Source organism: Oryctolagus cuniculus, chromosome 20 (assembly GCF_964237555.1).
Source record: "Oryctolagus cuniculus chromosome 20, mOryCun1.1, whole genome shotgun sequence".
Classification (NCBI taxonomy): Eukaryota; Metazoa; Chordata; class Mammalia; order Lagomorpha; family Leporidae; genus Oryctolagus; species Oryctolagus cuniculus.
Window position 1 is genome coordinate 37,262,870 of NC_091451.1, and position 25,367 is coordinate 37,288,236.

Consider the following 25,367-nt stretch of genomic DNA (forward strand, 5'->3'; position numbering starts at 1 on the left):
TCCCAGCCCTTCACCTGTGAAACGGGGAAAGCGAGCGACTGTGCGAAGCAGCTGGCGTGTGAAAGACGCCGCTGAGTCCGTCTCGAGACGTCTTCTGTCAACGGTAACGCAGACAAACAAAGAGTTACCTGGCATTTTCCATTGCGCTGGAGGATGACACTAGCTTTTCTTCCAATGCTGTGACTTTTTTCCTTAGTTTAGCCTCTCTGTCTTCTGCAGCCAAAGCTTCCCGAGTGTAAGAATCCTCCGATTCTAAAAGATGGTTCCGCAGCCGCTCCAGCTCCTGGTTTAGCCGTGATTCTTTGTCACGTAAGTGCTGAACCTAGGACCGGACAACTCTTTACTTCTCTTCTACATAACACGCCTCCCTCCCCAACAAGTCACTCTCCTGCCAAACTTCTTCTCACATTATTAAAGTGTATCAACCGTACATTAATTTCTCATACTGCAAGGCTTACTTATACTTAGGAAAAAATTCCCCTGAAATCATCTTGAAAACTCATCTGGAAGGTGTGCTTTGTAGGATCCCATTCCCCGTGGCTCTCGTGGAAACTGGAATTCCATAAAAGTACTGGGCTCTTTGCGACAGAATACTTTTTCAGTAAACCTCGTTTTTTTCATACTTATGAGTCAGAACTTTTCCTTACATCCACAATATGCCATGATCCTCATTTTTGAAAAGTGGAAGGAAAAAAAGGCACCCTGGGAGATCAAAACCCCACTACTGCACACTAGAAGAAAACGAAGGAAAATCACCCGAGAAATCCACTTTAACCGCCCATCCTCCCAGTGTTCTCGGCTAGACTGCACCTGCTGTCGGCATACCTCATTCTGCAGGGTGCTGCTTTCCATCTGCTTCTGTTTCAGGGCCAGCAGGACCTGGTCTCTCTCCTGCTGAAACGTAACCGTCTTCTCCTGCATTGACTTAACTGCATTTAAAAGTTGATTTAACTCCCCAGCCTTGCCCTTCAGGGAAAAAAAAATGACTTTAGCTTTAGAGAAAAATACATTAAAATAGTTTCTTCATTAAATAGTTTTAAAATAAGTTAACTATGTTAAAGTCAACAAAAAGAGGCCAGGCTGAGAAATGGTCCCAGTCCAGAGCCTGGTGAGACAGGACATCCAGACACAGTAAGGCGGGCCCCGGATGGCATCCTGGAACGGGAAAACACGGACAGTTGACCGCAACGCCTCAACACTGGCTCATTAGTCTTGACAAATGCGCCACAGAAACCCAAGACATTAGCAGGAAGGAAAATTGGCTGTGAGCTAGATGAGAATTCTCTCAACCATCGCTGCAATTTTTCTATAAATCTTAAACTATTCTAAAAGAAAAGGCATGTTTATGGGAAATGATTTAAAAGGAATCCAAGACAAAATCCCCTTCAAATTTACCCTTTACACCAGTGTTCATAGGCCACAAAGTCACCAAGATCTGCGCCCCCACCTGCACACCTTCGTCCACTCATCAGCCACCCACAGCTGTCAGAGAAAGCAACAGTATCAAGCGGTCCCAAAAGAGAAAAAGGCAAAACATCTGGGCAACAAGTTAACAAAAGTTAGCTTCTGAACTCATCTTGCTAGAAAGTTATGACAATTTCTTTTCTTTCTTTTTTTTTTTTTTTTTTTTTTTTTTTGACAGGCAGAGTGGACAGTGAGAGAGAGAGAGAGAGACAGAGAGAAAGGTCTTCCTTTGCTGCTGGTTCACCCTCCAATGGCCGCTGCGGCTGGCGCGCTGCGGCCGGCACACCACGCTGATCCGAAGCCAGGAGCCAGGTGCTTCTCCTGGTCTCCCATGGGGTGCAGGGCCCAAGCACTTGGGCCATCCTCCACTGCACTCCCGGGCCACAGCAGAGAGCTGGCCTGGAAGAGGGGCAACCGGGACAGAATCCGGCGCCCCGACTGGGACTAGAACTTGGTGTGCCGGCGCCACAGGCAGAGGATTAGCCTACTGAGCCGCGGCGCCAGCTGACAATGTCTTCTTACATGCATTCCACACAAGTAAGGACAGCAGAAAAATACTACTTTACTACAAAAACTAAGGCTATGAATTTCAGATGACAGCTGGAATTTTTAAAAGCACAAAAAAAGTGTCAGGTTATTTACAGTCAATTCTTTCCTGGTTTAAACAAGCATCTATTTTAAGTTTTCAGGTAAGCTTTCCATTTCTTTAAGAACATATAACATATCCCCAGGATAACTGAAAGCCAAACATGACACTGTTACTTTTATCTACTTACTCCCTCCTGCATGAGAGAGTCAGTATTTTCCAAAACGGTTTTTTCAGTTTAATTTTTTTTTCATATTAAACAGAATAAACAAATGATTGAAAAGTTAGTTTTGAAGGTCTCCTATTAAGAAAACCCCTTTCTCCCTAAAACAAGAATTTCATAAAGACTTATTAGATTCAAAATATACTCTAGGTGCCCGCAATGCGTGGTGTAGTGGGTAAAGCCACTGCTGACAATGCCATCATCCTACATGGGTGCCAGTTTGAGTCCCGGCTGCTCCACTTCAGATCCAGCTCTCTGCTGGGAAAACAGTAGAAGACGCCCCTGCACCCACATGGAGAAATCTGGAAGAAGCTCCTGGCTTTGGATCAGTTCAGCTCTGGCCATTGCAACCATCTGGGGAATGAAACAGCGGATTGAAGACCTCACTCTTTCTCTGCCTTTGCCTTTCTGTAACTCTGAATAGATATAGATATAGATATAGATATATAGATATTCTAAGCACCAGCGCTGGGTGGGGCAGTATGTGGTGCAGTGGGTAAAGCCGCTAGCAGCAACGCTGGCATCCCATATGGGTGCTGGTTTGAGTCCCAGCTGCTCCACTTGCAATCCGACTCCCTGCTAACGTGCCTTGGAAAGCAATTGAAGGAGGCCTGAGTGCTTGGGCCCCTGCACCCACATGGGAGACCCAGATGGAGTTCCAGGCTCCTGGTTTGGCCTGGTGCAGCCCTGGCTATTGCCAGCCATTTGGGGAATGAACCAGGGGATGAAAAAATCTCTGTCTCTCCTTCTTTCTCTGTAACTCTGTCTTTCAAATAAATAAGCCTTTAAAAAATATAAATCTACAAGTACTTTTTTTTTTTTTTTTTTTGACAGGCAGAGTGAACAATGAGAGAGAGAGAGACAGAGAGAAAGGTCTTCCTTTGCCGTTGGTTCACCCTCCAATTGTAACTTGGGAAGCTTCCTAGAAAATAGAAGAGTCTTCACAAAATTCACACACTTACGATGTATAAATGTCAATGAATCCCTGATGAACACAGACACAAAAATCCTCAACAAAATACTAGCCAATTGAATTCAACAACACATCAGAAAGATCATTCACCTGGATCAAGTGGGATTTATCCCAGGTATGCAAGGATGGCTCAATATTCACAAATCAATCAATGTGATACATTAACAAACTAAAGAACAAAAACCATATGATTATCTCAATAGACGCAGAGAAAACATTTGATAAAATACAGCACCCTTTCATGATGAAAACTTTGAGCAAATTGGGTATAGAAGGAACATTCCTCAACAAAATCAAGGCAATTTATGAGAAACCCATAGTCAATATCCTATTGAATGGGGAAAAGTTGGAAGCATTCCCACTGAGATCCAAAACCAGACAAGGATGCCCAACTCACCACTGCTATTCAGGATATTCCTGGAAGTTTTAGCCAGAACCATTAGGCAAGAAAAAGAAATCAAAGGGATAAAAAGTGGGACAGAGGAAGTCCAACTATCCCTATTTGCAGATGACATGATTCTATATATAGGGGATCCAAAAGACTCCACTAAGAGACTACTGAAACTCATAGAAGAGTTTGGTAAAGTGGCAGGATATAAAATCAACACACAAAAATCAATAGCCTGGGGTCAGTGCTGTGGCAAGTGAGTAAAGCTGCTGCCTACAGTGCCAGCATCCTATATTGGGTGCTTGTTCGAGTTCCGGCTGCTCTACTTCCAATCTAGCTCTCTGCTATGGCCTGGGAAAGCAGTAGAGGATGGTTCAAGTCCTTGGGCCTCTGCACCCGCATAGGAGACCCAGAAGAAGCTCCTGGCTCCTGATTGGTGCAGCTCCAGCCGTTGCAGCCAACTGGGGAGTGAACCAGCAGATGGAAGACCTCTCTCCCTCTCTCTCCCTCTCTCTCTGCCTCTCCTTCTGTGTGTAACTCTGGCTTTCAAATAAAAATAAAATAAAAAAGTAAGTGTGCTTCCCAGGTGACGGGCTTAGAGAATTTCTTAAAAAAATCAATAGCCTTTGTATACACAGACAATGCTACTGCTGAGAGAACTTCTAAGATTGATCCCATTCAAAATAGTTAAAAATCAAATACTTTGGTATAAATTTAACCAAAATGTCAAAGATCTCTATGATGAGAATTACAAAACACTAAAGAAAGAAATAGGAGATACAAAAAAATGGAAAAATCTTCCATGTTCATGGATTGGAAGAATCAATATCATCAAAATGTCCATACTCCTGAAAGCAATTTACAGATTCAATGCAATACCAATCAAAATACCAAAGACATTTCTTAGATACTGAAAAAATGATGCTGAAATTCATATGGAAACATAGGAGATCCTGAATAGCTAAAACAATCTTATACAATGAAAACAAATCCTAGAGGCATCACAAAACCAGATTTCAAGCCTGGTACTGGTATAAAAACAGATGGATGGACCAATGGAACAGAACAGAAACACCAGAAATCAGCCCATGCATCTACAGCCAACTCATCTTTGACAAAGGAGCTAAAATCAATCCCTGGAGCTAGAACAGTCTCTTCAACAAATGGTGCTGAGAAAACTGGATCCCCACCTGCAGAAGTATGAAGCAAGACCCCACCTCACACCTTACACAAAAGTCTACTCAACATGGATTAAAGACCTAAATCTGTGAACCAATACCATCAAATTATTAGAAAACATTGGGAAAAGCCTCCAAGATATTAGCACAGGCAAAGAGTTCTTGGAAAACACCCCAGGGACACAGGCAATCAAAGCCAAAATTGACAAATGGGATTACATCACATTGAAAAGCTTCTGTACTGCAAAGGAAACACCCAGCAAAATGAAGAGGCAACTGACAGAATGGGAGAAATTACGTCAAACCATGCAACTGATAAAGGATTAATAACCAGAAGATATAGAGAGATCAAGGAACTCAACAACAAAACAAACAACCTAGTTAAGAAATGGGCAAAGGATTTAAACATGCATTTTTCAAAAGAGGAAATCCAAATGGCCAACAGACACATGAAAAAATGCTCAGGATTACTAGCCATCAGGGAAATGCAAATCAAAACCACAATGAGGTTTCACCTCACCCATTAATACAGCTTTCATACAGAAATTACAAACAACAAATGTTGGTGAGGATGTGGGGGAAAAGGTACCCTAATCCACTGTTAGTGGGAATGTAAACTGGTACAGCCACTGTGGAAGTATGGAGATACCTCAGAAATCTGAATGTAGACCTACTGTATGACCCAGACCTCCTCCTGGGAATTTACCCAAGGGAAATGAAATAAGCATATAAGTTATCTGTACACCCGTGTTTATTGCAGCTCATTTCACAATAGCCAAGATATGAAATCAACCCAAATACCTGTCAACTGAAGACTGGATAAAAAAAATTATGGGATATGTATGCCAGGGAGTACACAGTGGTGAAAAGAGAAGAGAAGAGAAGAGAAGAGAAGAGAAGAGAAGAGAAGAGAAGAGAAGAGAAGAGAAGAGAAGAGAAGAGAAGAGAAGAGAAGAGAAGAGAAGAGAAGAGAAATCTGGTCATTTGAAACAAAATGGATGAAATTGGAAAACATCACTAGTGAAATAAGCCAGTCCCAAAAGGATACATACCCTATGTTCTCTCTGATCTGTGATAATTAATAGAGCACCTAAAAGGTAACCTATAGAAGTGAAATTAACTCTTTGAGATGCAATGACTTTGAACAGTCTTTGTCTTGACTGTTGAAGAATATATTTTTTTCACACAATTTGTTGAACCCTTTACTTAGTACAGAGTTAACTGTATGTGTATCAAGTTAATTAAAAACAGATCTTAGTAAAAAATAAGAATGGGAATAGGAGAGGGAGGAGGAAGAGGGGTGGGAGTGTGGATGGGATTGTGGGTACTGTGGGAAGAATCACTATATTCCTAAACTGTATTTATGAAATGCATGAAGTTTGTATACCTTAAATAAAAGGTTTTGGGGGGAGTAAAAATAATGTCAATGAAAACACAAAAGGGTGGGCATTTGCTACAGAAGTTAAGATGCTGCTTGGGACACCTGCATCCCATATCAAGAAAATCTGGGTTCAGGTCTCGGCTCTGCTTTCAGTTGAAGCTTCCGTGAACCCTGGGAGGCAGCAGGCGATGGCTCCAGTACCTGTCCCTGCTGCCTTCATCGGAGACTAGACTAAGTGCCATTAGTAACAGAGCTGGGATTAGAATGACTTACAGAGCCTCTTCTGTGAAAAGTACGCAGCATGGCTACAGCTGTTCAAATTCCAGGCTGCATCTAATAACAGGTCCATAGAAGGTAATTTCATAGACCAGCCAGTAGTTGATGTTCATGGAATATCACACGTCGTGGTAGGGTGATTCCTGGTTCCTGAAGCAGTGCCTCGGTTTCACAGACACACACGCAGACTTACCGTGTCTCGGGGTAACATGTGATTTCTTATTGCAGTTCAAAGATGCAGTGTGTACTTCACAGTGCTTCTCCTTCCATACAGCAGCTCGAGAATATTAATCATTACGAGCAGCTACTGAAATATGCCTGAAATCTGGTTAAACTGAGGTGACTTAAGAACTCCCTCTTGCAGAAAATTTGTTTTCTGAAGAAAAATCTTTTTTTTTACAAGAAAAATCTAAATTGCTAGCAAATTCTTTTTTTCTAGTTAGCAGGAAGTAAGAAATTAATTTACTCCCAAAAGCCTCCAAGTATCTGGAAATATCTGATACTTTGAGGGAGAAACTTCCAGAGTTCTCTGAGGAAAACTTACTGAGCACGAAGCACATTACCTTGGAATAAATACTTCCGAGTTAACAGGGTCGTGATCCTGTTAAGGAGAGCATGGAGAAGTAGCCACCGCACTGCGCTCTCCCTCCCTCCCTGCCTCCCTCCCTCCCAGCTTCTCCCGAGGGCTCCAGCCAGAACACACCTGCTCTTTTTCTTTCAACAGCTGCTCAAAGGCCAGAGCCTTCTCCTTCATCGAGTGGCACTCGAACTCCTTCTCTCGCAGCATCATGGAGAACTTCATGTTGGTCTCCTGCAGTGCCTGGTACTCGGTTTCCCTCCCCCTGGCCGCTTCCACTATCTTCTCGTTTTCTCCCTTCAGTTTCGAGATGTCCATCTCCAAGATCAGCGTCCTCTCCTTCAGGTTGGTGACGGCCTGCCGCAGGAGCTCGTTCTCGTTCACTTTGTTGGTGACCTCCTCGCTGGAGGAGCGCAGCTCATCGCTCTTGGCCTTGAGGAGGAGGTCCTTCTCCCTGAGCAGGCTCTGCAGGGCGTCCTGCCGCTCCTGCAGCTGCCTGATCTCCGAGCCGCTCTGCTCGTGCTCCCTCCTCCCCCGCTCCGAGGTGGCGGCGATGGAGTCGGACAGCCGGCGGTTGTCCTCCTGCAGCGTTCTGATCGCGGCGTCCTTCTGCTGCAGCGACCTCCTCAGCTCCTCCACCTCCTGCCGCAGCCGCGGAGACGCCTCGCAGGCCCCAGCGGCCTCGCCGGCTGCAGCAGGCCCCGCTGCCTCGGAAGCCGGGGCCGGCCCAGGAGCCAGCTGGGGTGAAATGCTGTCAAGTTTGCCCAGAAGAAGGTCCTTGGTGCTGCAAAGCTGCCCTATGCTGTGCCGCACTTGCGCCAGCTCCTGCCCGAAGTTTTTCAGTTTGGTTTCATTCTGCTCGTAACTCTGGATCAGGCCCGTGTAGTCCACTTGCAGTTTAGAGTTGTTGTCGCTGTCCACCAACACCTGCGCCTGCAGCTGATGCAGCTCCTCCTGCAGCTGGGCCGACTCGTGCTGCATGTTCTGCACGGTGGTCATCACCTGCTGCTTCCACTCCTCCATCTTCTTCACCTGCTGCTTTAACTTGTCACGCTCCTGCAGCAGCTCCTCAAACTGGTTACTGTTGACACCGCCAGCCTCGCTGCTGGCGCCAGACGTCTGCAGGACGGTCAGTAGAGTCTGACATTTCTGGCTTAGTGCGTCGATCTCAATGTCCTTCTCTCGGATGATCCGTGACAGATTCTGAACAGTTTCTCTGAACATATCCTGGCCGCTACTTTCAAACCTGGTGGACATTTGTTTGTTTTCGTCTTGCAGCTTCACGAGGGCCGCTTCCTTGGCAGAGACTATGTCCATCATTCTGTGGTACTCTGTTTTCAGGTGGCTGTTTTCCCTTGTCTTGTCACTCAGGACAGCTAACACTTGCTCCCGCTCCATAGCGTAGGCTTGGAGCTGCTGCTGCAGGTACAGGATGTCCTGGGGGTAGGAAGGCGAAGAAATTCTAGCATGGAGAGCTTGTATCTCCAAGTCTTTCTGCTGGATTATCTGAGTGAGCTTGCCAACCTCATCCTTGGACAGCTGATCAATCTGTTTGGTTAAAGATATATTCTTTTCATTGAGAAGCTTAATCTCCAGCTCTCGCTCCTTTATCCCTTTCACTAATCTTTCTGTTTCAGCTTTAGATAAATCATGCTTCTCGCTTCCATTTTCTATGCTAAGGTTCTGAACTTTCGTTTCTTGGAAAATATCAGAATTCTCGGTGTGCATGTCCTGTCGTCCCTCACGCAGCTGCGTTTTGATCTGTTCGATTGTTTTCTGCAAGTTCTTGATTTCCTCATCTTTCTCTAGAAACAGCTGCGCATGTGTGGCGTTCATTTGCTCGTACTGGTATTTAAACGCCTCCGTTTCCTTCTTCTGCTCCTGCAGAGACTGAAGGAGCTGTCTCTTACTCTGGTTTTGATCTTCAATGACCTTTTGGTGCTGCCTGATCTCCTCTTCCAGGTGGCGCTTGGTGACGGTCAGCTGGGACACCTCTGACTCCAGCTCGGCAGCGCCGTCGGGGGCTCGCGGCTCGGCCCCCTGCGCAGCCCGGCTCTGCCGCTCCCGCAGGCGCTCCAGCTGTTCTTGCAGGTGATTGTTCTCTTCCTTCATGGAGCCCAGACTTCTATCCTTTTCCTCCAGCGTCTGCCTTAAAACTTCATTGCTTTTCAAGGCCTGAGTGTATTTATCTAATTCCTCCTGCAGCACCGAACTTCTTTCTTTAAGTTGTTCAATAAGATTTTCTTTCTCGTCTATCAGTTGTGTCAATTGCTTCTGCTCCTCTAAACTAGATGACAACATTTCCTTGGTTTCCTTATGCTCGGTACCCATTTGCTCGATGTGCTTTTTGAGATCTGCTATTTCCAGGTCTTTCTCCTGACTGAGCTGAATTAAATGCTCACACTCCAGCTGCAAGGCCGCGGGACCCAGTCCCTCACCGCTCTGCTCAGCCCCACGTAACCCCGCTTCCGCCTGCCCCTCCGCCCTTCTTGGAGGCTCCACAACACTGTCTTTTTCCACAGAAATCTGATGGTTAACAGCAACGGATTCTTCCAACTGATGTCTTACCTCTTCGTATGCTGAAAGCAACTTTTCATTTTCCATTTTGAGATCAAAAGCAACTTTCTTTAACTTCCCATTGAGCTGTTCTATTTCTGACAGATTCTGCTGTAAATTTCGCGCTTCCGTTTCCTTTCCTTTAGGGAGCTTCTCACTAAAATCACTGTGGAAGTCTTGACTGAGAGACTGGAGTAACTCATTCCTGACTCTAGAGAGCGCCTCCTCGTTTTGGCAAATAAGCTCCCTAAGTTCAAGGTTCTCTTTCTGGATGCTTGTATTACTTTTCTGTGATTTATTTAGCTGATCTACTAAATCTTCTACTTTCTCCTCAAGCTTCTGCTTGGCTAAATGCAAATCATTCAGTGCCCACCCACTCTGAATTAGCTTTTCTTTCTCCACATCCAACTCTCTAATAATGTTCACTTTATCATCCTCAAGTTGGTGAGCTCTCTTTTTTTCATCATCCAGATCTTGTTTTAGTTTACTGATGATGATGTCGCCTTCATTTTGTTGTTTTGATAGCTGATCTTTAATCAAAATCACATGCTGAAAGAAAAATGAATTTGCTTGATAAATTTACATCTTCTCATTTTAGTATCTAAAGCAAATTTTAGAATTCATACATAACAGAATCCTCAGAAATTTCTAACCTTTCTTAAAAACAACTATTTTTCTATCCCAACATCCCCTACAAAATCATTTACTTACAGCAAGTCTTTCTTACCAGTTTAGAGATGAGGATTAAAACCAAAAAAGGGGGAGCTGGTGTTGTGGCACAGCATTAAAGCCATTGCCTGTGACACTGGCATCCCCTTCAGGTGCCACTTCAGGTCCCAGGTGCTCTGCTTTGGATCCAGCTCTGTTAATGGCCTAGGAAGGCAGCAGAAGATGGCCCAAGTGTTTGGGCCCCTGTCACCCTCATGGGAGACCTGGATGAAGCTCCTGGCTTGGGTATGGTCCAGCACTGGCTGTTGCAGCCACCTGGGCAGTGAACCAGTGGATGGAAGCTGGCTGTCTCTCTGTCTTGCCTTCTCTCTCTATAACTCTTTCAAAATAAATGAATGAATAAATCTTTAAAGAAAAAATAAGATGGTAAACCGTTAAGTTGTGTATTCTCAACTCTGAGACATTACAGCAGGAGTTAACAAACCATGGGTCAGATCAGGCCTACTGTCTCTTTTGTAAATAAAGTTTTATTGAAACATGGCCAGCCATGTAGATTTGTTTACATATTTAAAAAAGCAGGGTTGAGCAGCTGCAATTGAGAGTATATGGCCTGCAAAGACAAAATGTTTAACTATCCAACATTTTATGAAAAAAGTGCCGATCTCTATGAACTAAAATATTAAATCACAAAACTAAATTGCACCCATTATTTTTTTCATGTCAATGCAATGTTCAGTCTCCTGAGTAGAAAGTGCCACGTCACTATCTTAAGAGTCTAACCTTTGTAGCTTCTTGATTCTGTTTGTCCAGTTCTTCCAACTCAGCCATCAGTATTTCCTTTTCATTAATACTCTGATTGAGTTCTTGTTCCTTTGCCTCCAAATTACATCTTAAGTCATGTAATTCTGAATCCAAATTTCTCATGTCTGTGTTTTTAATGACTTCATATTCATTATTTAATTTTACAAGTGATTTCTGAAGTTCCTCCTTAAATGATGAAGGGGAAGAACAAAAAACATAACTGAAGAAGAGAAGCCAAAAGATGAAAATAAACACATGCACACAGACACACACACAACTGGGGAATCTACTGGATCATTCATTCAACAATACCTCAATGATGATGTCTAAAAATTCAACGAATCACAGCCTTCAGTCACGTGCAATTTAATTTGCAGCTTCAACGAAACAGCTCCACAGCTGTAGATACGATGCCAACTGGGGCAGGCATCTGGGGCAGTTCAGACGCCAGCCTGCATCCAGCACTGGCTCCACTCGCAATTCTGGTTTCCTGCTAATACACACCCTCCTGGCTTCTGCCTGGCCCAGCCCTGACTGCTGCAGGTATTTGGGAAGTAAACCAGAGGATGAGAGATAACCGCCCCCTCTCGTCCCACTCCATGTCTCTGCCTTTCAAATAAATTTAAAAATCAGGGGCTACTGCCTCACCTTAGACAAGAACCTTCCCAGCTGAGTCTGCTCTGACCTCTCACCACCGCTTCCCTTTGTTCTCTCCCCATTGCCAACCACACAGCTTTCAAAATGTCCCAAGTCTTCACTTCCATTCTGTAATATTCAGTCACCAACAGCCACAGACTAAATAAAAATGCATAAATCACTACTAATTCACTCTACAGTCCTATCCTAATCAAAACATAGAAGGTGGGGGCTGCCGCTGTGGTGTAGTGGGTTAAGCTGCCACCTGCAGTGCTGGCTCCCATATGAGTGCCAGTTCGAGTCCCAGCTGCTCCACTTCCAATCCGACTCTTGCTAATGCACCTGGGAAAGCAACGGAGGGTCGCCCAAGTGACTGGGCCCCTCCTCGCACATGGGAGATCCGAATGAAGCTCCTGGTTTCTATCTGGCCCAGTCTGAGCCATTCCAGCTACTTGGGGAGTGAATGGAAGATCTCTCTCTGCCTCTCCCTTTCTGTAACTCCTCCTTTCAAATCAGTCAAAAAAAAGCTTCTTCTCTCATTAATGGAATACCCCTATTACCTGTTTTTATCAGAACATGGAACCTCTTCTTGACCCAGGAAGGTACCCCTCCTTCTTCCCTTCCCTTTAACCTTAGCAGACTAGGTTTCCCTCTCTCAAACCTGGTATTCCGAAAGACACATACACACATTTTATAGTCTATTACTAGATATTTAATGCTTTTTCCAAAAACCCAGAAGGAGGACAATTTGCTGTGCTTCCACATTATTTTAACCTCTGATTATGTTATGATGTTTGTAATATAACATATATAGCTATAAAGCCTTCTTTTATTCATAGATATTTAAATATTGAACTTCTATGGAATCTACTTCCAAGTAACAAGAATTTCAAATTTCTTCAAAGAGCCTAAATATACCTAATAAAGGAGACTAATAGCTGCTGTATTAGAATGTCTGCATCACAATTCATTCCCCTCCAGTTCAAACGCTTATTCTGAACTACAACTCAGAGCGAAACTGCTTTAAAAATAAGACAGACTGGGGCCAGTGTTGTCACACAGCGGGTAAAGCCACCGCCTGCAGCGCCGCATCCCACATAGCCACCAGTTCGAGTCCCAGCTGCTCCACTTGCGATCCAGCTCCCTGTTAATGTGCCTGGAAAAGCAGTGGAAGATGGCCAAGTGTTTGGGACTCTGCACTCATGTGGGAGATCAAAGAAGCTCCTGGCTCCTGAGTTCGGTCTGGGCCAGCACTGGCCCAAGTTGCGGCCCTCTAGGGAGTGAACCCGTGGATAGATTTTCTCTCTGTAACTGTGCCTTTCAGATAGAATAAAAAATCTTTTAAGGGAACAAAAATAAATAAGCAGACAAGATGGAATTGTCTTCTATCTTTCTGAAGTTATCTGTCCATTCAGGAGCGAGCACCAGCGTCCTCTCTGGTGAATCTGAAGAGCACACACGGTCTCGCAGGTTCTCCGGGCGTCCTCAAATCCGCAAGCAGACTCAGGGAGCAGCTACAATGGACTCTCAACTCGCAAAGCCAAAAATAACATGAGAATCTTATTGGCCCTACTAGACTTGTGCAGGGAGGTCTAAAGGCTATCAAATATCCCTACCCCAGGTAGACAAAGAACACAATACAACGGGAGCAGAAACAGAATGCAGGAAATGTATATTATATGGTAATGAAAAACGACTGGGAGACAACAGCGGCAGTTAGGAGGTAGGAAGAGTACTGGCAAGAATTCCACAGTGCGGGGACAGCACTTTGCCGCAGCAGGTTAAAGTCCCAGCCTGCAGCACCAGCATCCCGCATGGGCGCCGGTTCAAGTCCCAGCTGCTCCACTTCCTATCCAGTTCTCTGCTGTGGCCTGGGAAAGCAGTGGAAGATGGCCCAAGTCCTTGGGCCCCTGCACCCACATGGGAGACCTGGAAGAAGCTCCTGGCTCCTGGGTCCTGGCTTCAGATCAGCTCAGCTCTGGCCATTGTGGTCATCTGAGGAGTGAACCAGCAGATGGGGGACCTCTCTGTCTCTCAAATAAATAGAATAAATCTTTAAAAAAAATCCACAATGCTTAGGGTAGTGCACATAACTGAGAATTTACCCACTTAAATGCTAATAGTCCTTCTTTGGAGAAACACTGTGTACTGAAAACACAATGTTAAGGTACGTAAGACTAGTAAATACGGTATTTTGAAAGCTATTTATCTATATAATTGTACTAGGATAGACATAGTCTAGAAAGCTGCATCAGAAATTGGTAAGAGACTGACTGGGAAAAAGGCCCAGAAACAGAGCTGTGAAGCCACTCCACCACCTGCACTGGCTCAAGTTTGTCAGCATTTACTTATTACTAATTCATCGATCAATAAATGTATTACTTTAAAACTTTACACTGTGCTAAAACACTGGACTTTAGCAATAGAAGCTAGAAGTGTCCTAGGTTTAACCACCTGTCTTAGCCAAGGAACTATCAAGTGGTAACTAACATAAAAGCACCTCTTCCTGTACACAACGCTGTACCGATACACACAAAAAGGTCCTATTTTTACCACACAAACTGTCCCTCCTGACCCCCTGGCCACTGAAGTTCCTATCCGCCCTGAGACACGCTCTGGGGCACACACAACAGACCTCCTGACCCACCTGTTTGCCGCTGCTGTCTGGGCTCCTCTGGAAACCTACACAGGGCCTTCCCCTCTCTCTCTGCTCACAGCTGCGTGCCTTCTACTTTATCTCTAAAGGTGAACCCTGCCCAGGTACTACAACTTGGCATGACAGCATCGATGAGGTCAGCTTTATCACCAGCATTCCATGTGCTGGAAACTGGCCCTTAGACGTGAACTGCGACACACACATCACGTCAGCTCTGTGCCCTTAGCCGTGAAGTACAACACACACATCACTCCAGCTCTGTGCCCTTAGCTAACACACACATCACGCCAGCTCTGTGCCCTTAGCCATGAACTGTAACACATGCATCATGTCAGCTCTGTGCCCTTAGCTGTGAACTGCAACACACACATCACTCCAGCTCTGTGCCCTTAGCCGTGAACTGTCACACACACATCACACCAGCTCTGTGCCCTTAGCCATGAACTGTAACACACGCATCATGTCAGCTCTGTGCCCTTAGCCATGAACTGTAACACACGCATCATGTCAGCTCTGCGCCCTTAGCCATGAACTGTAACATACCCATCACGCCAGCTCTGTGCCTTTAGCTGTGAACTGTAACACACACATCACGCCAGCTCTGTGCCCTTAGCCATGAACTGTAACACACTCATCACGCCAGCTCTGTGCCCTTAGCCATGAACTGTAACATACACATCACGCCAGCTCTGTGCCCGCTGTCACAGCACTCACCTTTTCTTGATTCAGTAACGACTTCTCTTTTTCTAAAACTTGCACTTCCATTTTAAGTTTCAGATTATCATCAGTGAGACTGTTATCCTACAAAAATGTTACAGCAATGTTTCCAGATAACAAAAAGTCCCCAGTTCACAAAAAAAGCAGACAAGTCATACAATTATCTACTCAGTATTTCTTTAGTGGTATGTAAAAATTATAAAAATGCAACAACACTGGCCCATCTAAAGCTAGTCATTGCAGACGTTCTTATGGAGGACTTATTATATTTGAAAAATATATAAAATATATTTAAAGAACAACCTGAATTATCAGAGAGAAACAACTCCCAAAATTTATGAAGGAAAATTAAATCATGTTCCTTGCTTTGCTACAGGACCTGTTTCTACCATCTCTACACATGTAACATTTGTCTTCGAAGACATATCTGGGGCCGGCGCTGTGGGCCAGCAGGTTAATGCCCTGGCCTAAAGCACCAGCATCCCATGTGGGCAACGGTTCGAGACCCGGCTGCTCCACTTCCAATCCAGCTCTCTGCTATGGTCTGGGGAAGCAGTGGAGGATGGCCCAAGTCCTTGGGCCCCTGCACCTATGTGGGAGACCTGCAAGAAGCTCCTGGCTCCTGGCTTCAGATTGGCGCAGCTCCAGCCGTTGTGGTCAATTAGGGAATGAACCATTGGATGGAAGACTTTGTCTCTCTCTCTCTCTCTCTCTCTCTCTCTCTGCCTCTCCTCTCTGTGTAACTCTTTCAAATAAATAAATAAATCTTAAAAAAAAACTTATACCTGTATTTTTCAATTATGCAACTTTTAAAATTATGTCCATTTATCCCACAGAAGGTTTGTTTCTGGTGCCAGTGTTGTGGGACAGTGAGTTACGCTGTCACTTGTGACGCGGGCATCCCATATTGGAGTGCTGGATTCAGTTCTGGCTATTTAGCTTATGATCCAGCTTCCTGCAAATAGAGCCTAGGAATCTACCAGATGACCCAAGAACTTGGACCCCGCCACCCATGTGGGAGACCAGGATGGAGCTCCTGGCTTCGGCATGGCCCAGACCCGGCTATTGTGGCCATTTGGGGAGTGAACCACTAATGAAAGACCTCTCTGTTGTTCTGCCTTTCAAATAAATAAGTAAACCTTTTTATTTATTTATTTATTTATTGACAGGCAGAGTGGACAGTGAGAGAGACAGACAGACAGAAAGGTCTTCCTTTTCCATTAGTTTACCCCTCAATGGCCGCTGCGGCCGGCGTGCTGCGCTGATCCGAAGCCGAGAGCCAGGTGCTTCTCCTGGTCTCCCATGCGGGTGCAGGGCCCAAGCACTTGGGCCATCCTCCACTGCCTTCCCAGGCCACAGCAGAGAGCTGTGGAAGGGGAGCAACTGGGACAGAATCCAGCGCCCCGACCGGGACTAGAACCCGGGGTACCGGCGCCGCAGGTGGAGGATTAGCCTAGTGAGCCGCAGCGCCGGCCAAGTAAATCTTTCTAAAATGTTTGTTTCTGTTAATAATCAGCAAACGTAACATTGTTGAGACCAAAGTTCTTAGAGTAAGTTAACATGAATTTGCAAAAAAAGAGAAAAAAAAACCAGCAAGTATAATAAACAAAAATACTTTTTCTTAATAAACCAACAAAAGCTTTTTCACTTATCATCAATTTACCTGGTTTAAATTACTCAGTCTTTTAATTTCATTTTCAGCATCTGTAAAAACAATAAATGAATTTAACATTAAAATTACATCGAATAACAATAATTACCTATTATATTAAACTCAAAAGGCCAACACAATGAAAAGAAAATGCGTTTATAAGCACAATTAACAAGCACTGACAGTTTGAAGTATAACTTTTTTTTTGCTCATATTTTAATTTTGGCTACATCAAAGAAACCATAACATAAATGCCAGTAACAAACATGTTAACATCCAATTCTGTGGAAAGATATAAGAAACAATTAACAACTGCACACTGGATGAGTCATGAAGTTATTTCCTTGATAAAGACACTAACAACTCTTTCAAAATCAGTTGGTTAGCTGGGTTGCAGAGTAAAAGGTCTAAGGAGAAAGGAAAAACCTAAAAGTACAAAAATGTACATTTGTAACCCAATAATACAATAATCTCAGTTATCTTTTGACAGGACTGCTGCCAAAAAGACCATTTAGTCTGGCTTCATCAACAGGTCCATAAACAGAAGAGGATCTGGGAGAGGAACAAGTCCAGCGGAAGTAACTCATTAACGTTCATTCAGGAAATGCTGAGCATTTGCTGAGAGGCTGGGTGTCAGACTACAAGATGAAAACTGCAGCTCTTCTTCTCAAAGAGCTGACAACTCAGAGGGGGAAAAGTAAACCCATGACGACGATCCAGTGTGGTGCACCAAACACAAGGTGACAGGAGGCAAACCAGTGAACCCCGAATCCAGATGAGGGGGAGAAAGATGGCCGGGAGATGCCAGTGCTACCTAGCGCCCAGTGGAGGTAGTATCTGCACTGAAGCCAAGAAGGGTCTCCAACAAGTTCATTAAAAAGTGAATTGTTGGGGCCCGCGCTGTGGTGCAGCCAGTTAACGCCCTGACCTAAAGTATTGGCATCCCATATGGGTGTGAGTTTGAGACTCGGCTCCTCCACTTCTGATCCAGCTCTCTGCTATGGCCTGGGAAAGTAGTAGAAGATGGCCCAAGTCCTTGGGCCCCTGCACCCACGTGGGAGACCCGGAAGAAGCTCCTGGCTTCGCATCGGCACAGCTCCAGCCATTGTGGCCAATTGGGGAGTGAACCATTGGATGGAAGACCCCCCAGCCCTCGCTCTCTGCCTCTCCTCTCTGTTACTCTTTCAAATAAATAATCTTAAAAAAAAAAAGGAATGTACTATAGAAGTTTTTGTTTTAAAAAAAAAAGTGAATTGTTTTAAGGAATGCATAAAATTTGTATACTTCAAATAAAATGTTTCTGGGTTAAAAAAAAAGTGAATTATGGGGGCCAGTGCTGTGGCATAAAAAGTTAAGCCTCTGCCTACAGTGTCAGCATCCCTTATGGGCACAGATTTGAGTCCCGGCTGCTCCACTACTGATCCAGCTTCCTGCTAATGCGCCCGGGGAAGAAGTGGAACATGGCCCAAGTACTTGGGCCCCTGCATCCACATGGGAGACCTGGATGAAGCTCTTGGCTCCTGGCTTTGGCCTGGCCTGGCCCTAGCTGTTGTGGCCATTTGTGGAATGAAAAAGCGAATGGAGGATCTCTCTCTCAGCCTCTGGCTCACCTTTTCTGTAACTCTTTCAAATAAATACATACATACATATATATACACACAGACATATATATGTATGTATATACTTATATATATTATATATCATTATATATTATACATAATTATACATTATGTATTAAATATATAAATATGTATGTGTTTATATTTTACTTATTATTTATATTTATTATTTTATTTATTTATTTATATTTATATATTTATTTATTTATATTTATATGTTTTAGAAAAAAAGTGAATTTGGGGCTGGCATTGTGGTGCAATGGGTTAAACTGCCACCTGTAAGCCTGGCAGCCCATGTGGAGGTCAGCTCAAGTCCCTGCTGCTCCAGTTCTGAATCACCTCCCTGCTAACACGCCTAGGAAAGCAGTGGAAGATGTGGCCTAAGTCCTTGGGGGCCCCTGCACCCATGTGTGAGACATGATGAAGCTCCTGGTTCTGGCTTCTGCCTGGCCAAGGCCTGGCTGTTGTGGCCATTTGGAAGACGGAAGATCTCTCTCTCTGTATGTCTCCTCTGTAACATTCTTTCAAATAAATAAAATAAATCTTAAAAAAAAAAAAAGTGAATTATGAAGGGCCAGCATTGTGGTTGAGTGAATTAAGCTGCCCCCTGTGATGCCAGCATCCCATATAGGTTCACGTCCTGGTTGCTCCATTTCCAATCCAACTCCCTGCTGATGTGCCTGGGCCTTCTGGGAAGATGGTCCAAGTGCTTAGGCCTCTGCACCCATGTGGGAGACCTGGATGGAACTCCAGGCTCCTGGCTTCAGCCTGGCCCAGTTCAGGCCATTGCAGCCGTCTGGGGAGTGGGACAGCAGATAGAAGAAATCTTTCTCTGTCTCTCCTTCTCTACACGTGACTCTGCCTTTCAAATAAATAAATAAACCTTTTTTTTTTTTTAAGTGAATTATGAGGAAGCTATACATGGATTTAAAAAATTATTTTTACCAAAATTAATCTGTCTTCCATATTCCATGAACTCTTTCCTGTATACTAGGTGTTGGCTAAAAGAAGCACAGACTCTCCATACAGAGAAAACAGCATATGCAAGGCACCAGCACTAAGAGACAGTACGGCTGATTCAGGGAGCTACAGATGGCTACAGCTTAAAACGGGAAGATTGATGATCGCTGACACTGAAGGGCAGACAGGGATCCGATCGTGACGGACATTTTCTGTGCAGGGGGGAGGTTCACAGGGCGCAACAAGCACCAAAGGCAGGGGGTAGCCTGCTCTGCATTTCTCAACAGTTTTTCTGCTGTTGAATGAAAAAAATACAGACTGAAGGATCCAAGAGAATACAAGATCTATAACACTTAGTATGGGCCAGACACTGTTCTAAATAGAACCTTAAATGTAGAAACTCACATAATCCTCAATCTTACCACAAGCAGAGGCAGGCACTATTACCTAAACCCTGCAGACGCACAGCACACACACGCACACACACACAACCACCGAAACCAAGGCACTTGCTCGCGATCAGCCAGCTAGGGACAGAGCGGGGTTCAGCCAGTTACGTTCCATTCTTCTCCACTATGAGACGGCCACGGTCGGCACAGGCAAAGCACAAGTAAAGCTGCGGCCCTGGACAGAAGGAAAGGACGAGGGCAGCAGGTGTGCTTCCCTAATAAACCACACAGATCACCCCGAACGACAAATGGACACTGGTCACCAAACAAGAGCGCAGTTACTTCAACTGAAGCCACATCGAAGGGGCCAGGGGCCACTGCACGGCTCTGCTTTGCTGCCCTGGTAGCTCACCTGGACTGATGTGCCTGACACCCTGGAGCACTCTGGGACAGAATTGACGTCACTGAACCAGGGGAAACAGAAACCGCAGGGCTTGCTGGTGGTAACTTCTAACTTAGCTCTGTGAGACTGGTAAACGCCACCCACGCCATGGCAGGGAAAGAGGGGGAGGGCACACTGGCTTCACCCAGAACCTGACTCTGGCTGCAGAGCCCACGCGGTGTGTAGTGAGTTGGCCATCCCTATCAGGAGTTCATGACAAACCACTGGGTGAGTTAATGTGGGGAGTTAAAAGTGCACCAGGCCTGGCAACCTCCAGAGGAGGAATGAATGATTCAGGTTTACAATGTGAGAATTTATACTGTAAGAAGAGGACAAAGGACAAAATAAAAATACATCTTTTGAGGTGAAGCGCTCCCCCGTGTTTTCCTGGCATGAATGAATACTGGTGTCTGGCCCATTGTGTTTAATGCTCATTTTTCCCAGAACAAAATACTGAAAGAGTAACTAGCCATCATCTGGAGCATGGGCAACAAGGGATGGCCCCCGGTTCTCATCACTGGTGGGGCTCTGGCTTCAACTCAGGAGATCACGTCCAGAAGCAACAGTGTCTGAAGAAGGCAGGCTACGTTCCCTAATGAAGGGTCTGGGCCTTGAGGAATCGCAAAGTGCTGCAATCTGTATAGATGAAAACAAGCATGGGCTGGCGCTGGGTCAGAGCGGGTAAAGCCACTGCCTGCAGCACCGACGTCCTATACGGGTGCAGGCTCGAGTCCCGGCTGCTCCGCTTCTGATCCAGCTCGCTGCCAATGTGCCTGGGAAAGCAGCAGCAGATGACCAATGCGTACTTAGGCCCCTCCATCCACGTGGGAGACCTGAATGAAGCTCCTGGCTTCAGTCTGGCCCAGCCCAGCCCAGGCGTTGCAGCTATTTGGGGGAGTGAATGAGTGGATGAAAGACCTTTCTCTCTCTGCCTCTCCCTCTCTGTAACTTTCAAATAAATAAATCTTTAAAAATAAGAAGCCAGCGCCACGGCTCAATAGGCTAATCCTCCACCTAGCGGCACCGGCACACCGGGTTCTAGTCCCAGTCGGGGCGCCGGATTCTGTCCCAGTTGCCCCTCTTCCAGGCCAGCTCTCTGCTGTGGCCAGGGAGTGCAGTGGAGGATGGCCCAAGTGCTTGGGCCCTGCACCCCATGGGAGACCAGGATAAATACCTGGCTCCTGCCTTTGGATCAGTGCGGTGCGCCGGCTGCAGCGCGCCAGCCGTGGCGGCCATTGGAGGGTGAACCAACGGCAAAAGGAAGACCTTTCTCTCTGTCTCTCTCTCTCTTACTATCCACTCTGCCTGTCCAAAAAAAAAAAAAAAACTACACAGGTCTATACTCCACACCCTCTGTAAAGTCTAGGTACATAAACATTTCCCAGAAACCGACATGGTCTCCTCAATGAGTTCCATGTAAATACTTCAAGGACAAGGAAGGGAGGCTGAAAGACACCTAGCCAATACTTAACCCCTTTTAGTAGAAGGTTCCTATTGTCAATCTAGGAACTACAGCACTGATTCCACACCAAACAATTTTACTCAAATTACAGTCATTTTCATTAATACTTCATTTCCACGAAGTACGCAGTTCTTGAAGCGACTGTCTCTAAAACAACTAGTATGCAATGAAAGGCCAATCGGAAATAAGTTCCAAACATTTTATACCAGACAGGGCTTGCTGCAGCCTCAGCACCTCTTCCGTCGCGGGACTCTGCACAAGAACTGCCTCCTTCCCTGCCACAGCGTCACCTTGCTTCATAGCGTACGCCTGCAATTTACTACACTCCAGTTTCAAGTTGTCACATTCTTCAATCATTTGTCTCTTTTCCACATTTAGCTGTTCATGTTCTCTCTTCAAAACATCCCTGTCATTTTCTGCAGAAGATAACCTTTGATTTATGTCTTTTATTTCTTCCTCAAGTTCCTTGATTCTTCTAGTAGACTCTACTTTTTCAGTTTGCAGAACTTGAACAGACTTCTGCAATTCTGAGACTTTAGAATGATCAGCTGTTGTAACTCCTGAGCCACCTAGAACATAAACATAAAATCAAGGATGTCAAATATCAAGCACCAGGCTATAAGCAGCTTGCTATACTTAACTAAGATATTTACGAGAGTTCACAATTTGGAGAGCTTAAAGAGGAAAGTTAAAATGGTAGAAAAGGCATTTTTAAATAAAAAAAAAAGTCCCAACTGCTCCACTTCTGATCCAGCTCTCTGCTGTGGCCTGGGAAAGCAGTAGAAGATGGCCCAAGTCCTTGAGCCCCTGCACCTGCATGTCAAATTAATAAAACTAATAACCTTGCTCCAACAGCTTTTCAAGTTCTTCAATTCGTTCTTCATAGTCACTCAATTCCTCTCGATGCCGACGAGTTATCTCAGTCAATTTCTGCTGATGAGCATTCTGCAATACTGACATTTCATGTTGATGGTCATCAATTTCCTGACTTCGGTTTTGTTTAAGTTCCTTAAAAAAAATCAAGTTATGAATACACTTATTATCAATAAGTTAACGTAACTCACTGCTGTCTAAAAGTCTCTATTAAAAGTAATTCTCTGAGGGGCTGGCACAGTGGCACAGTAGGTTAATCCTCCGCCTGCAGTGCCAGCATCCCATATGGGCGGCAGTTCTAGTCCTGGCTGCTTCTCTTCCAAGCCAGCTCTCTGCTGTGGCCTGGGAAGGCAGTGGAGGATGGCCCAAGTGCTTGGGCCCTTGCACCAACATGGGAGAGCAGAAGGAAGCTCCTGGCTCCTGGCTTCAGATCTGCGTAGCTCCGGCCATTGCGGCCATTTGGGGAGTGAAGCAATGGAAGGAAGACCTTTCTCCCTGTCTCTCCCTCTCACTGTCTGTAACTCTACCTCTCAAATAAATAAATATCTTTAAAAAAAAGTGATTCTCTGAACATGCTAAGGCTGAAATTCATTTAAATATAGTCCCCAAATCAGGACAACGCTCAGAGACTACCTTTTCCTTTCTTAGGGTTTAGAAACAGTTGTTTTACTTTTAATCAGGGAATAGCAGCAAGAAAACACTGAAATGAAAGATAAACAAAAATATCATTTCCTTGGAATCTGTGACCATGAACTTCTCCGTTCCTAGTAACAGAGCACCAACGCCATTATCAGTGCTCCGGCTGTCTGTACTTGTCCTACTATCCCTATCCTTTGAGCTTTCCCCCACCAGTCTGATGGGACTTCCAATCTGGAAACCAAGATTCTTGCCCCCATGTCGATACCATCAGTGTCTCCTCCAGGCAAATGCCTCGTGAGCAGAGTCCCTTTAAAAGGGCAACAAGTTGGACAGGAAACTGCAACTTAACAGTCTGCCCCTGAAACACTGTAGCACAGCAGGTTAAGCCACCTGCTACACCGGCAACCCATATGAGCACCAATTCAAGTCCCGGCTGTTTCACTTTGGATCCAGTTCCCTACTAATACACCTGGGAAAGCAGCAGAAGATGGCCCAAGTGTGTGGGTCCCTGCACCCAGCTGTGAGACCAGATGAAGCTCCTGGCTCCTAGTTTTGGCCTGGCCCAGCCCCAGCCATTGTGGCCATTTGGGGAGTGAATCAGCAGATGGGCGATCTTTCTCTCCGTCTTTGGGTTTATGTGTGCATGTGTGTATGTGTGTACATGTCCATCTCTCTCTGTAACTCTGCTATTGAAATAAATATTTAAAAAAAAAAAAGTCTCTGCCCATCTGGATATCTGGTGCTGCTCTTGCTCCTGTCCTTCTACAAGCCAGAATGTTCAACTCTTTCTTTTTTTAAAGATTTTATTATTCATTTGAGAGCAGAAGCTGGGCTGATCTAAAATCAAGAGCCAAGAGCTTTTTCCAGGCCTTCCATGCGGACGCAGGGGCCCAAGCACTTGGGCCATCTTCCACTGCTTTCCCAGGCCACAGCAGAGAGCTGGATCGGAAGAGCAGCCAGGACACGAACCCCTGTCCATAGGGGATGCTAGCGCCGCAGGCGGAGACTCAAGACTATGACACCACAGCAACGGCCCAACTCTTTAATTCTGTGGATGAACCACCCGGTCCTTCTGGTAAACTTTTGGCTCTATTTAGCTAGAGGTGGTTTTGTGGTTTATAACCAAGAATCCTAATCTAAAAATTTTTCTAGTTTCTAGTTCCTAAGAAGGGAAGTCAAAGTTATTCTTGGGTGCCAGTACCTGGCTACAAGTTTTACACTTAAAATCTCAAAATATTCCTGCAATCTAGGTATTACGACACTGCATTATTGATAATAAAACAGAGGCCTGGAGAGGTTAAGTAACTTGCTCAGAAAGCAGAACAGCCAGGATTCAAACCCAGCTCTGACTACAGAACCAACCCCACTTGTACTGCAACAGCTGGAAAAGTTAAAAATTCTGTATCTGACAGCATTTAACACACTAAAAACAACACACTGTCGTAAGTATGTGTAATTAAGGCCCGAAAAAAACCAGTAACTGACAAAAAGCCCCACCAAGATAAAATAATTTACAGTGAACAATACAAGCATTTTATTTAACCCTAAACTTTGAAACTTTAGCAACCTTGGAACTGTCCTAAAAATGACAGTTTTACAAGATTACATAGTAGAGCGCAGAAACTCATGAAAAATACAAATCACTGATAAAAAAACATTCAAAATCAAAAGATTTTATGGAGACATTTTTATATTTCTTACTACACAAAAAAAGAAGCTACAAGACAGTAAAAAAGGAATATCATTTTCTATACAATAATTTTTAAAACCGAGACTTACTTAGACATTTTTTTTTTCTTCTTCACACTGTTATTCATTTATCTGAGAGGCAGAGGGACAGAAAGAGTGAGCTCCCATTTGCTGAGTCACTCCCCAGATGCCAGCACTGGGCTGTCCTGGGCTGAAACCAGGAGCTGGGAAGTCAATCCAGATCTCCCACACAACAGGCAGGAGCCCAGTCACCTGAGCCACCACACTGTCACTCAAGATCCGCATTAACAGGAAGCTGGAGCAGGACAGGAGTTGGGTATGGAACCCAGGGACTTCAATACGGGACATGAGCATCCTAACCACTAGGCAAGATGCCTGTCTGACCTTTATGGTTTTATTTTACGCTATTTCAGATGTATTTATTTTATTTGAAATGCAGACAGACAGATACATGCACACCTCCCACCACTGAGTCACTCCTCAGATGCCCCCAGTAACAAGAGCTGGGCCAGGACAAGCCAGGAGCCTGGAACTCCAATCA

General features: G+C 44.9%; 1 protein-coding gene across 3 annotated transcripts in view; it reads right to left on the reverse strand.

The window, feature by feature from the left end:
* The window catches only part of TRIP11 (thyroid hormone receptor interactor 11), a 79,158-nt gene that overhangs the window by 37,513 nt on the left and 16,278 nt on the right, over window positions 1-25,367 (reverse strand). For 2 of the 3 annotated variants that reach the window (XM_002719595.5, XM_008271914.4), the window contains exons 6-13: window positions 22,447-22,612; window positions 21,811-22,173; window positions 16,745-16,785; window positions 15,079-15,165; window positions 11,052-11,258; window positions 7,173-10,151; window positions 826-966; window positions 129-322 (exon numbers count right to left, since the gene is read on the reverse strand). In XM_002719595.5, the coding sequence (XP_002719641.1) occupies window positions 129-322; window positions 826-966; window positions 7,173-10,151; window positions 11,052-11,258; window positions 15,079-15,165; window positions 16,745-16,785; window positions 21,811-22,173; window positions 22,447-22,612 (4,178 nt within the window). The remainder of the gene's footprint in view (window positions 1-128; window positions 323-825; window positions 967-7,172; window positions 10,152-11,051; window positions 11,259-15,078; window positions 15,166-16,744; window positions 16,786-21,810; window positions 22,174-22,446; window positions 22,613-25,367) is intronic. The other variant, XM_008271915.4, reaches the window with a different exon arrangement.